This window comes from Saccostrea echinata, unplaced genomic scaffold (assembly GCF_033153115.1).
Source record: "Saccostrea echinata isolate AGI-Se365-2 ecotype Australia unplaced genomic scaffold, CSIRO_AGI_Sech_v1 ptg000009l, whole genome shotgun sequence".
NCBI lineage: Eukaryota > Metazoa > Mollusca > Bivalvia > Ostreida > Ostreidae > Saccostrea > Saccostrea echinata.
In genome coordinates, this window is record NW_026889758.1 from 12,135,625 (window position 1) to 12,150,449 (window position 14,825).

Genomic DNA, 14,825 nt, shown 5'->3' on the forward strand with positions numbered 1-14,825 from the left:
AATCCATTGTTTATGCATGTATTGATACTCTTCTATGATTAATTTCCAGTGAATTTAAGCAATTTTAGCTCATATCATTACATAATTAGTCCCCACATTAATCACCTGAGTAATGACTGTCAACTGTTAGCTCAGAACTCTAATGACTGCATATTCACTACACAGATAGATAATAGTTATAAATTATAGTTAGTTATTGGTTGTATAGATCAGGGGTCAAAATCAAATAATCAAGTTCAAGTTCAGTTTATTCACCCAAACCAAAATATTGGTACATGGGGTACATTTATAACATATACATTTCAAATAAATTGGTCAGAGGTACATAAACTATACATTGTCATATACAATACAAAACACGGTATAAAATGAAGAAAAAAAAATTAATAAAAATAATAACGAAGAAAGTATAGGAAATACATCAAGGAGGAGAGACAGCATCATAAACTTTTAGAGTAAACATACAGGATTTTTTCAGGATTTTTTCATTTTGGGTTGACATTAGTTCAGTGAATATAATAACAACATGAACAGTAAATCTGTTTGAACTTGATGATGCAGTACTTTTAAGGGGATGAAGGACACATGGTCACATGACTGTTTAACTACGACATAGTCTCCGTTTATATAAGTGCAAAATGTGAAAACCATCAGTTCTTGTATAAATTTCTGACAATTCATTTTACTTTAATTACCATATCTTATATAAAAATAAAAAGTTTGAACAGTCTTGTAAACATTGACAAATTATGAAATAGATTGATTGACCCCTCTGTTTTCCTAAACTGCGCGTCCAAAGAGTCAGTGACATCATACACAATCTGATAGTACAGCAAGATCATACTCGGTGAATACAGGGGCGGTTTTATTATGTAAAAACAGGTCATAATCAGTATACGATGAAATAATTTGGGAAATGGGGGACACAAAAATTATTTTTGCATGGTTGATGACAGGAATCTTATGTAGATATATAGCTTATTTAGCTTACATGTGACGTCATAGTTGGTTTTTCCCGTACTCGAGAAATGTAAACATGACACGTTTTTGTCATGCTTGTGTCTTCTTTAACGATGTCCTGTGCAATATTGAGGTCAGCTTCACCATTCAAAATTTTTACAGTTAATCAATAACATGAAGGACTTGCATTTCAACGTAAATTCTAAAATATTGAATGATAGAATTTTTGGCAAATTAATAGTTGTTGTTTTAGTTGTCTGAAAAAGTACGTAATTTTCCCTATCCAAATGTAGTGTGATAGAAGAAACTTGCTTTGTCGAATTTAAACCCTATTCATACTCTGAAATATTTAAAAAGATACATGTCCACTTACATATTTTTTATCTATGCTTAAAAAATCCCATTATGGACAGAGTAATGGACCCGGAAACATGGAGAACTAAAACTCCACTTAGATACTATAGGGCATAGTATTAGTCGATCAATATCTCTAAAATAAGATAAGAAACCTAATGACATAACTGCTATAAGATATGTGGAACACACTAAATTAGAAATATACAAAATATGAAAAAAAATTGAATGACAAGTATTTTTTCAGCTCAAGGTCCTTCTTCCCCATAAGCCTTTTAACATAGTGCCAACATATTCACACAGCAGGTAGGTACTTAGAAAATTTTGGATCACAGTTCAAGGTCAAGTTTTTTTTTAAAATGAACACTGAGGGATCGATACAGTAAGATAATTTTCTAGTTATTAGGTATAGTTTAGTTATAGTTTAAACTTGAGCACAGATGATATATTGCTGAATCCCTTCTTGTTGATGAAGGGGTGAAATGATATACCTCCTTCACAATACAAAATGTATAATTTTGTTGCCGTATAAATTTTCTATACGAGTCATTTTGATAGAAGGAAACAAAATAAAAGTTGCTCTATGTTTTGTTTCACTAAAACCAGTAATTTAATCTACGTGCAAATTGACTAGAAGAAATTAAGTGGAAGAAGGACCTTGAGCTGAAAAAATACTTGTCATTTAATTTTTTATCATATTTTTAGGTCACCTGAGTCACTCAGGTGACCTATTGCTATCCGTTTTCGTCCGTCGGCGTGCGTCGTGCGTTGTGCGTTAACATTTGAACATTTTCAGCTTCTTCTCTGAAACCGCTCAACCAATTTCAACCAAATTTGGCATATAACATCTATGGGTGAAGGGGGACAAAATTTGTGAATTTCATGGTCCCTGCCCCCCTGGGGCCTGAGGGGTGGGGCAAAAACCACTAAAATTAATGCAATCTTTAAAAATCTTCTTCTTTACTCCTGGACATCAAGCAGTCAAACTGTTAGCATGATTGTAATAAGCATTGAGCCCTCTACCAAAATTGTGAAATTCATGGCCCCAGGGTAAGGGGTTCTGGGGCTAGGGCGGGGCTATATAGATCATATAGTAAAAGTGCATTATTTCTTCAAAAATCTTCTTCTCTGCTCCTGGGTATAAAATAAACTAACTAAGTACACAGTTATGATAAGGAAGAATGCCCATTCCAAAATTGTGAATTTCATGGCCCCTGGGTCAGGGGTTCTGGTGAAGGGGGGGGGGGGGGCTCTATTGATTATATAGTGAAAATGCATTATTTCTTTGAAAATCTTCTTCTCTGCTTATGGGTATGAAATAAACTAAGTACATAGTTATGATGAACAAAAGTGCCTCTTCCAAAATTGTGAAATTCATGGCCCCAGGGTCAGGGGTTCTGGCCCCAGGGTGGGTCTATATAGATCATATAGTGAAAGTGCATTAATTCTTTGAAAATCTTCTTCTCTGCTCCTGGGTATTAAATAAAGTAACTAAGTACATAGTTATGAAGAGCAAGAGTGCCTCTTCCAAAATTGTGAAATTCATGGCCCCAGGGTCAGGGGTTCTGGTGTTAGGGCGGGGCTCTATTGATTATATAGTGAAAATGCATTAATTCTTTGAAAATCTTCTTCTCTGCTCCTGGGTATTAAATAAAGTAACTAAGTACATAGTTATGATGAGCAAGAGTGCCTCTTCAAAAATTGTGAAATTCATGGCCCCAGGGTCAGGGGTTCTGGTGTAAGGGTGGGGCTCTGTTGATCATATAGTGAAATTGCATTAATTCTTTGAAAATCTTCTTCTCTGCTCCTGGGTATTAAATAAAGTAACTAAGTACATAGTTATGAAAAGCAAGAGTGCCTCTTCCAAAAGTGTGAAATTCATGGCCCCAGGGTCAGGGGTTCTGGTGTAAGGGCAGGGCTCTATTGATTATATAATGAAAATGCATTAATTCTTTGAAAATCTTCTTCTCTGCTCCTGGGTATTAAATAAAGTAACTAAGTACATAGTTATGAAGAGCAAGAGTGCCTCTTCCAAAATTTGAAATTCATGGCCCCAGGGTCAGGGGTTCTGGTGTAAGGGTGGGGCTCTATTGATTATGTAGTGAAAATGCATTAATTCTTTGAAAATCTTCTTCTCTGCTCCTTGGTATTGAATAAAGTAACTGGGTACATAGTTATGATGAGCAAGAGTGCTTCTACAAAAATTGTGAAATTCATGGCCCCTGGGTCAGGGGTTCTAGTGTTAGGGTGGGGCTCTATTGATTATCTAGTGAAAATGCATTAATTCTTTGAAAATCTTCTTCTCTGCTCCTGGGTATTAAATAAAGTAACTAAGTACATAGTTATGAGGAGCAAAAGTGCCTTTTGGAAAATTGTGAATTTCATGGCCCCATGGTCAGGGGTTCTGGTGTTAGGGCAGGGCTCTATTGATTATATAGTGAAAATGCATTAATTCTTTGAAAATCTTCTTCTCTGCTCCTGGGTATTAAATAAAGTAACTAAGTACATAGTTATGATGAGCAGGAGTATCTCTTCTAAAATTGTGAATTTCATGGCCCCATGGTCAGGGGTTCTGGTGTTAGGGCGGGGCTCTATCGACTATATAGTGAAAATGCATTAATTCTTTGAAAATCTTCTTCTCTGCTCCTGGGCATTAAGGTGATAAACTAAGTACATAGTTATGATGAGGAGGTAGGCCTCTTCCAGAATTATGAAAGCCATGGCCCCTGGGTGAGGGGTTCTGATGTTAGGGCGGGGCTCTATTGATTATATAGTGAAAATGCATTAATTCTTTGAAAGTCTTCTTCTCTGCTCCAGGGTATTATTTAAACAAACTAAGTACATGGTTATGATGCATAAGGATGCCTTTTCAAAAATTGTGAATTTCATGGCCCCAGGGTCAGCGGTTCTGGTGTTAGGGCGGGCTCTATTGATTATATAGTGAAAATGCATTGATTCTTTGAAAATCGTCTTCTCTGCTACTGGAGATTATTTAAACAAACTAAGTGCATGATTATGATGGGCAAGGATGCCTCTTCCAAAATTTTTAAATATATGGCCTCAGTTTTTGGGGTTCTTGAGGAGGGGGGGGGGGGGGGGCTCTATTGATTATATAGTGAAAAAGCATTAATTCTATTAATTAATCATTAATTAATCCTGTCTGCTCCTTAGCGTTGAGCTGATAAATAAATTGCTTAGCTATGATGAAAATGTGAGCTTCGAACAGAATTTTTAAATCTTGTGGTCCTAGGGTCAGGGGTTCTGGCATAACTGGGGGGGGGGGGGGGGGGGGGCTTTTGATAATATAGTGCAAAAGTGTTAATTCTTTGAAGTCCATAGGTATGATGATGAGGGTAACTCTTCCAAATTTGTAAATTTCTTGACCCTTGGTCTTGGGTTCTGGTGTTAGGGTAAGGCTTTGTTGAAGCATTGTACCTGTGAAATTCTTCTCTGCTTCTGGGCATATCGGAAGAAAACTGAGTAAAAGTTTAAATGATATAAGTAAGCGTATTTCTACCAGATTTTTGAACATCTGGACCATTTGTCTAAGCATTCTAGTCCTGGGCAGGGCTCTATTAATTTGTATTCTACTGAGAGAAGTTATTCCCCTTTTCCATTCACCTTTAATCACTGTAAATAATGTATTTGAAAGGTTAATAGAATAAGATAATTATGCAAGAATGTTTATCATATAATTCAAAAAGTATTTTCTTAGTTTTAATAATCAGGTTGACCTGTAAGTAATAGATAAATAAAAATGAGACAAAAATAACTTATCTTATTAAAAGTTCTTCAAAGACCATAAGAGAGGTCAATGCTAGAGCTCTTAATATGGGATTAAAAATAGTACTGAAGCACTAATAGTTTGTTAATAGTCTGTAGGGCTGGGACGATACAGCTTTTTCTATATCGATACGTATCACGATATTTGAGCCACGATACGATATGTATCACGATATGTTGAATTGGTTATAAAATATTTTTTGGAGTGAAATGAATGAAACATTTCTTCACAAATAAGAATAATTTATTCAAAGAAGTTGTGTATCTGTTGTAAAACAAAATCATTTTACCCAAGTGGTATTAATTATGTATTTCATGTTTATATTTAGCCTATTTATTATATATATTTAACCCAAAATGTTAAGTAAACAAAGAAAAACTCAAGTCAGAATTTTCTTTACGATATGTCGATATTTCTTCATACGTATCGATATGCGTATCATCCTCACATTGAATCGATATTATCGATATCTCGATATATCGTCCCAGCCCTAATAGTCTGCATGGTGATAGTGTTAAGTGGGGGACAGATTAGAACTTAATTTATGAGTTGATACTGAATACTAGACTAATTATTTTGTTGATCCTGATCTTCCTACTTCTCTTGCTTTAGGGCAACAAAGCTTCATCTATCAGTGTATTTAACTTCTAAATTGTTGTATTATACTCAGGTGACCGTTAAGGCCCTTGGGCCTCTTGTTTTATATTTCTTTTTAAGTATGTCCCACATATCTTAAAGCAGTTATATCATTAGGTTCCTTATTTTACAGATATTGATTGACAAATACTATGCCCTACAGTATCTAAGTGGAGTTTTAGATCTCTGTGTTTCCAGGCCCATTACTCTGTCCATTATGGGATTTTTTAAAGCATAGATAAAAAATATGTAAGTGGACATGTATTTTTTTAAATATTTCAGAGTATGAATAGGGTTTAAAATTCGACAAAGCAAGTTTCTTCTATCACACTGCATCTGGATAGGGAAAATTACGTTCCTTTTAAGACAACTTATTAAAATAAACAACAAAAAACTTAATTCAAAAAATTCTATCATTCAGATTTTTTTGAATTTACATAGAATTGCAAGTCCTTCATATTAATAATTAACTGTAAAAATTTTGAATGGTGAAACTGACCTCAATATTGCACAGGACATCGTTAAAGAAGACACAAGCATGACAAAAACGTGTCATGTTTACATTTTTCGAGTACGGGAAAAACCAACTATGACGTCACATGTAAGCTAAATAAGCTATATATCTACTTAAGATTCCTGTCATCAACCATGCAAAAATAATTTTTGTGTCCCCCATTTTCCAAATTATTTCATCGTATACTGATTATGACCTGTTTTTACATAATAAAACCGCCCCTGTATTCACCGAGTATGATCTTGCTGTACTAACAGATCGTGTATGATGTCACTGACTCTTTGGACGCGCAGTTTAGGGAAACAGAGGGGTCGATCAATCTATTTCATAATTTGTTAATGTTTACAAGAATGTTCAAACTTTTTATTTTTTTTTAATATAAGATGGTAATTAAAGTAAAATGAATTGTCAGAAATTTATACAAGAACTGATGGTTTTCACGTTTTGCACTTACGTAAACGGAGACTATGATGTAGTTAAACAGTCATGTGACCATGTATCCTTCATCCCCATAATTTGAATGAATTGACCGTAAATTATTCTACAAACTATTAGTCCTCAAAAATTAAATCATGCTTTGTAGCTTTTTTTACGAATGCCAAATTTGACTGAATACCAATCTTGACCAAAAAATGAATTGAACTGAAAATGGAGATTTTGTACTTTGTATCAAACTGACAAAAAATACCGCAGTGAATCGATACCAGAGAACTGTTTCACTGCTATTGTTGATGTTATCCCAGAAATAAATACAGGTCAAAATGTAAGGGATAGGTGGGTAACAAAAGGAGATCAAAGATTAGGAGCAAATGTACAGAAAAAAATCTTTTGAAAATTTCTTTCAAAGAACATTGGGGCCACAAACTAAATCATACTATTGTGCAAGCATCCCCAGATAGGGCAGATTCAAATTTATTAGTCCCCTACCGATGAAACTGGAGGGGACTACAGGTTTCCTCTGCATCTGTCCGTCCATCTAGCTCTCTGTCCCTCTGTCAATCTGTCCCATTTGGTTTTCCACACTTTTTCCTAAATGCTATGATCAGATACTGAGCTGATTTTTGATATATGAGTGTATCTTGATGAGTTTCAGATCAAGTTTGCATTTCGTTACACTTCATTGATTTTTCACAGAATTACGACCTTTTCAAGGGTTTTCAGCAATTTTTTTCTAAACGCATGCAGATATCGAGCTGATATTTGGTATGTGACTTTACCTTGATGAGTTATAGATTAAGTATGCATTTTGTTCCGCTTCAATGGTTTTTGACGGAATTATGGCATTTTCAATTTTTAACGGGAATCAGATTACACTTGCCGATAGGGGACTAGTATTGTTAATGCAATACTCTCTCAGAATGCTTGTTCAATCTGTGGCCACGGGCTTTAAGTTAGCAACAATAAACGATCAAAATGAAATATACAATATAATTTTTTTTTTTTCAAAATAGCAGCAGTGCAACAGTATCCAAATATAGTGCAGATTCTCATTTCTTATAATCATAACTCCTTGAGCTAATTAAGATAAAGCTAAAAATTTTCTTAGAAAAATATAATAGGTAATTTAAAAAAAAAAAAATTTCAGGAGTAGCAGGGTAACTGGAACCCATATTCCTGTGATGTGTTTATGTAAGTGTGTTCAAAAAGTGGACACTGGGGTTAAGGTAGGACTAAAATTGGGAATCAAATTTTACACAATGTAAAGGGAGGAGGGGGGGGGTTCTTGGTTATGTTTTCAGTTTCACTTCTTTGGTTAATAATGCAGGTCCCCGAGAGGAGTGAGGCAGGATTTGTGATTGGAACACTGAGGAGTGAAGACCCAGATAACAGTAGGATGGAAGAACAGACATTTGTTTACAGTCTGGAGAATGATGCCAAAGGTCGAGTAGAAGTCAAAAGTGACCAGCTACTGGCAAGTTAATATATTTGACTTTAGATAATCACAATATGAAAACTAGAAGACACTAAAGAATGTACTGTTAATTAAACTTCTCTGCTTATGATTGATAGTGCTTGTGAAGTAATATCATAAAACAGATATTTTCTGTGATTGGAAATTTTTGTGATTTGCCCTCAAAGGCAAAAATCCGTCGGTCCTGTTGGCAAGGCCGGTAAAAATTTGTCTGGACCGACAACTTTTAAGAAAACGTCGGTCCAAATGACCGTTTGAAAAATCAAGCGTGATGCAAATTTAATAAAGGTCGGGATTGGGATGCGTAGCTGAAGGTCACAAACACAGAAAAAATTGGCCGCGTACGCGGCGTGTTGACGATAGCCAATTAAATTTGTTATAGCAAAGTCATAAAACGTGTCATTTATGTCTTTTATTAAAGACTTTCTATCCCAAGGAAGGAAACTTGTAAGACTGAAGGCTGTTGAAAATAATCCAGGGCATTTTGGTGCTGTTATTCATATGACTTTCACAGCGTCAAAATAAGGTACATGTATCTGGTATGACAAAACTTTGACTGGTCCGACAGAACATTTGACTTTGTCAGACCAAATGTCTGACAATGATTTAAAAATTTCGACAAGTCTGCAAAGGTAGCAAATTAATTTCTGCCTTTTTCAATTTTTCTGGTTGCATTATACTGCAGAAAAGGTAAATCAGAATTGTTAAGTAAATCTGCTGATCTTCTGTCTCTCAGCTGTTTTTGTATATTGTTTTCAAATCAGATTTATTTCATACCCTGGTAAGCAATTTTTTTTTCCATTATGAATTTAAGGGTTGAAAAATCAGGCAAGAAACTACCTTGACATACATGCCAGTGTTTGTGAATAAAGAATGAATTTTATTAAGATTTACAGAATGTTTTTGCAATTGTATTTTTTATGGATTTGTTCTATCTGCAAAATACTGCAAAAATTGTAAAATCGCAGATAATATATATAGTATACCAGCAAAATCTGTTAAAGGGGGGGGGGGGTTCCTTAATTTCTGTACATAAATAGTAATCAACATTCTTAAGAATCCTTGCACAGAGAGAGTGAGAGGATCAGAAATGAGTAATTTTTGATCGGAGTATTATACCACTGCAAACAAAGTTTTGGGGGCATATAGGAATCACCTTGTCTGTTAATTTTTTCGGTGTAATAAAAAACAATGTTATTATTAGTATTGATGTTTTATTAGGCTGTGCCTTAGTTTCATTCATTAAAAATATAATGAGCAATTACCTGTAAATTTTCACTCTAAATTTTTAAACAAATTGTGAACACCTTCATCAAATACTGGTATTAATGACTTGGCACCTTCTCTGAAAAACCCAGCGGGGGGGGGGGGGTATTTGTCCATTTTACATTATTACATATTACATTAAATTCATTTCACTTATTTTACGATGAAGAATTTAAAAATGTGGCACCTGTAATTATTTTGTGTGATGATTTTGGCAGATAAAGAGGTCCAGACACCTGTGTGATGACCAGCCTTGTCAGTTTGACTTTGAGAAAGAGCCTAGTGTCAATATCAGGGTGATGGTCACTGATTCAGGTTTCCCACCCCTGACCTTTGTTAAAACATTAACTTTGGAGGTTAAAGATGAGAATGATCCTCCACAGGACATTAGACTGGCAGGAAACTCCATTGCTGAGGGAAACACTCCAGGAACTGTTATAGGTACATAACTATGTAGATAAGTCATACTTTTACAATTCTTTAATTCTGATGGTTTCATCCAAAGAGTTGCAACAGTATCCCTCATTAAGAACGTTTAAGACTTTTAAGGCTCAAGTGAGCTTTTTTTTTTTTAGCCCACCTGAGCCGAATTTGAGCTATTCTGATCGAAATTTGTCCGTTGTCTGTCGTCTCGTCGTCATTGTAAACTTTTCACATTTTCATCTTCTTCTCAAGAACCACTAGTCCAATTTCAATCAGACTTGTCTCAAAGTATCCTTGGTAAAGGGGATTCAAGTTTGTTCAAATGAAGGGCTACGCCTTCTTCCAAGGGGAGATAATTATAAATTTGTGAAAAATTAAAGGCATCATTTAAAAATCTTGTTCTCAAGAACCACTGTACTTGAAAATATGAAACTTATGTGGAATCATTGTGAGGTAGTGTAGATTCAATTTTGTTCAAATCATGACCCTTGGGGGTAGGGTGGGGCCACAATGGGCGATCAAAGTTTTACATAGGAACACATAGGAAAAATCTTCCAAAATCTTCTTCTCAAGAACAGCAAAGCCATGATTAGTCATATTTAAATGGAAGTATCCTCAGGTAGTGTAGATTCAAGTTTGTTCAAATCATGACCCCTGGGGGTAGGATGGGGCCAAATGGAGGGATCAAAGTTTTACATAGGAAAAATCAACAGCAGCCATTTTGTGTCATATTAATTCAAAAGCAATCTTAGGAAGTGTAGATTCAAGTAAGTTCATATCATCCTCCCTGAACCATTTTTATATTTAAACTTTACAAGACTGAACCAATGTCTGCTTTTTCCTAGCCAAAGTGCTCAGGTGAGTGATGTGGCCCCTGGGCCTCTTGTTAGGTCACCTGAGCCAAAGGCTCAAGTGAGCTTTTCTGATCAAAATTTGTCTGTTGTCTGTTGTTTTGATGTTGCAATAAATTTTTAACAATTTCATCTTCTATAGAACCACTGGGCCAATTTCAACCAAACTTGCCACAAAGTATTCTTAAGTAAAGAGGGTTTAAGTTTGTTCAAATGATGGGCCACACCTTCTTCCAATGGGAGAAAATTACAAATAAGTGAAAAATTAATGGCATCATTTAAAATTCTTCTTCTAAAGAGCCACTGGACCAGGAAAGGTGAAACTTAAATGGAAGCATTCTCAGTGCAGATTCATTTTTCTTCAGATCATGACCCCCAGGGGTAGGGTAGGGCCACAATGAGTGATCAAAGTTTTACATAGGAATACATAGGAAAAATCTTCAAAATCTACTTCTCAAGAAAGTAAAGCCAAGCTTGGTCATATTTATATGGAAGCATCCTCAGATAGTGTAGACTCAAATTTGTTCGAATCATGATGTCTGGGGGTAGGGAGGGCCCACAATGAGCACTCAAAATTCTTCATAGGAATACAAAGGAAAAATCTTTAAAAATCTTCTTCTTAGGAACAGCAAAGCTGTGATTGGTCAAATTTATTTGGAAGCATCTTCAGGTATGGAAGATTCAAGTTTGTTAAAATCACGATACCCAGGGTTAGGATAGGGCCAAAATGGACAATCAAAGTTTTACATAAGAGTACATAGGAAAAATCTTAAGAAATCTTCTTCTTAAGAACAACAAAGCCATGCTTTGAGCTGAGTCATATTTATGTGAAAGCATCTTCAGGTTGTGTAGAAATCAACACCCTGGGATAGGTTGGGGCAACATTAGTCAATCAAAGTTTTACATAACAAAAAATGGGGAAAAAATCTTTAAAAATCTTCTTGAGATCAGCAAAGCCATGGTTAGTCCTATTATTTGTTATCTTCCACAGATAGTATAGATTAAGTTTGCTATCCCCAGGGTAGGATAGGGCCACAATAGGTGAGTTTTACATGAGAATATATAGGGAGAATCTTTCAAATTTTCTTCTCAAGATCAGCAAAGTTATGACTGTTTATATTTATAAGGTAGCATTCTCAGGTTGTGTAGATTCAGATTTGTTCAAGTCATGACCCCCAGTGGGTGGGGTTTGGCCACAATATGTGATCAATGTTTTACATAGGAATAGATGGGGAAAACTGTTGAAGAACAACAGGGCCATAGTTATTCAGGTGAGCATTGTGGCCCATGAGCCGATTGTTAATAGGTTGGGAAAACTTATATGTTTATACATTTCAATACTGAACTGATTTCTGCATTTTTCTAGCCATAGTGCTCAGGTGAGTGATGTGGCCCATGAGCCTCTTGTTGACAATGCTTTTTTAGCTCACCTGAGCCGAAGGCTCAAGTGAGCATTTCTGATCACATTTTGTCTGTAGTCCGTCTGTAAACTTTACACATTTTCAACTTCTTCTCTAGAACCACTGGGCCAATTTCAACCAAACTTGCCATAAAGTATCCTTGGGTGAAGGGGATTCAAGTTTGTTCAAATAAAGAGCCACACCCTCTTTCAAGGGGAGATAATAAAGAATTAGTGAAAAATTAATAGCATCTTTTAAAAATCTTCTTCTCAAGAACCACAGCCAGGGAAGATGAAACTCATGTGGAAGCATCCTCAAGTAGTGTAGATTCAAGTTTGTTCAAATCATGACCCCCAGGGGTAGGGTGGGGCCACAATGGAGGATCAAAGTTTTACATAGAAATATATAGGAAAAACCTTTAAAAATCTTCTTCTCAAGAACAGCAAAGCCATGATGAGTCATATTTATATGGAAGCATCATCAGGTAGTGTAGATTCAAGTATGTTCAAATCATGACCCCCAGGGGTAGGGCGGGGCCACAATGGAGGATCAAAGTTTTACAAAGAAATATATAGGAAAAATCTTTAAAAATCTTCTTCTCAAGAACAGCAAAGCCCGAATTGGTCATATTTATATGGAAGCATCCTCAGGTAGTGTAGATTCAAGTTTGTTCAAATCATGACCCCAGGGGGTAGGGCGGGGCCACAATGGAGGATCAAAGTTTTACATAGAAATATATAGGAAAAACCTCTAAAAATCTTCTTCTCAAGAACAGCAAAGCCGAATTGGTCATATTTATATGGAAGCATCCTCAGGTAGTGTAGATTCAAGTTTGTTCAAATCATAACCCCAGGGGGTAGGGCGGGGCCACAATGGAGGATCAAAGTTTTACATAGAAATATATAGGAAAAACCTCTAGAAATCTTCTTCTCAAGAACAGCAAAGCCATGATGAGTCATATTTATATGGAAGCATCCTCAGGTAGTGTAGATTCAAGTTTGTTCAAATCATGACCCCCAGGGGTAGGGTGGGGCCACAATGGAGGATCAAAGTTTTACAAAGAAATATATAGGAAAAATCTTCAAAAATCTTCTTCTCAATAACAGCAAAGCCCGAATTGGTCATATTTTTATGGAAGCATCCTCAGGTAGTTTAGATTCAAGTTTGTTCAAATCATGACCCCCGGGGGTAGGGCGGGGCCACAATGGAGGATCAAAGTTTTACATAGAAATATATAGGAAAAATCTTCTTCTCAGGAACAGCAAAGCCCTGATTGATCATATTTATGTGGAAGTATCCTGAGGTAGTGTAGATTCAAGTTTGTTCAAATCATGACCCCCTGGGGTAGGGTGAGGTCATAATGGAGGATCAAAGTCTGAAATAGAAATATATAGGAAGATATCTTCTGATGAAGAACTGCAAAGCCATGATTAGTCATTTTGATCTAGTGTAGATTCAAGTATGTTAACATGATGACCCCAGGGGATAGGGATGGGCCATAATGGGGGATCGAAAATTTTACATAGGAACATATTGGAAAATATCTTCTTCTCAAGAACTGAAGAACATGTTTAGTCATTTTGATATGGAAGCATCCTCAGGTAGTGTAAATTCAATTTTGTTCAAATGATGACCCCCGAGGGTAGGGTGGGGCCCAATAGGGGGATCGAAAGTTTTACATAAGAACATATAGAAAAAATATTTCTTCTCAAGAACAGAAAAGCTATGTTTAGTCATATTGATATGGAAGCATCCTCAGGTAGTGTAGATTCAAGTTTGTTCAAATGATGACCCCTGGGATAGGGAGGAGCCACAATGGGGGGTCAAATTTTTACGAAGGAATATATGGGAAATTTTTTTTTTTTAAATCTTCTCAAGTACAACAAAGCCATTTGTTATATATTGACATGGAAGCATCATCGGGTAGTTTAAAATTCAAGCCCCCCCCCCCCCCCCCCCCCCCCCCCGGTAATCTTTTCAATACTGAACTGATTTGTCCTTTTGCCTAGCCAATGTGCTCAGGTGAGCGATGTGGCCTATGGGCCTCTTGTAATTTTTTTCCCATTTGAACTAAGAATTTTTATTGCTGCATGTGAAACAAGTTTCTTTTCTTTAAAAGGCAGACTTGTGGCTATTGACCAGGATGTTGGACAAACCTTGATTTTCACCCTTTTGAATAACACTGATGTATTTGTGCTAAAGGGCGATAACTATATAGCTGTAATTCCAAGCTTAGATTATGAACAGCAGTCAATGTATGCCTTGTCTGTTAGGTGTAGAGATGATGGCGAGGATTCAAAGTCAGTGAGTTGAATCATGATGTCCCGTTATATTCATGAAAGCTTTAGTATCAGTAGTATGTACAGTCAAACTCAGTTATAAGGAGTCACTGGAACCCCGAATTTTGCTTCCTTATAATCAAGCTTCTTTATATCTGTTTTAGGAAAGTAGTGAAAAGTCATCTATGAGATTCATAAAAAGTTCCTTGTAACCCAGATTTCCTTATAAGGAGTTTTTTTATAACCAAGTTTACTGGACATTTTTTATTTAAGATATTTTTCCAGCAGTAGTTATGAAAACTAAATTTTTAAAATATGAAGTGTTGTTTCTTTTATTTATTTAGATTTGCCTTCTTTCAATAAAAGAATAATGTTTTATTTTTAAAAGAGAGAAAAAAAAAGTTGGGTTTTTTTATCAAGTCAAGAATTCTTTAGCTGTAACTTCA

The 14,825-nt window shown here is 35.7% G+C and overlaps 1 protein-coding gene across 1 annotated transcript in view; it reads left to right on the forward strand.

Annotated features, from left to right (window-relative positions):
• The window catches only part of LOC133182443 (protocadherin Fat 4-like), a 60,647-nt gene that overhangs the window by 20,188 nt on the left and 25,634 nt on the right, over positions 1-14,825 (forward strand). The window contains exons 3-5 of the mRNA XM_061317292.1: positions 8,014-8,160; positions 9,645-9,867; positions 14,220-14,404. Of these exons, the coding sequence (XP_061173276.1) occupies positions 8,014-8,160; positions 9,645-9,867; positions 14,220-14,404 (555 nt within the window). The remainder of the gene's footprint in view (positions 1-8,013; positions 8,161-9,644; positions 9,868-14,219; positions 14,405-14,825) is intronic.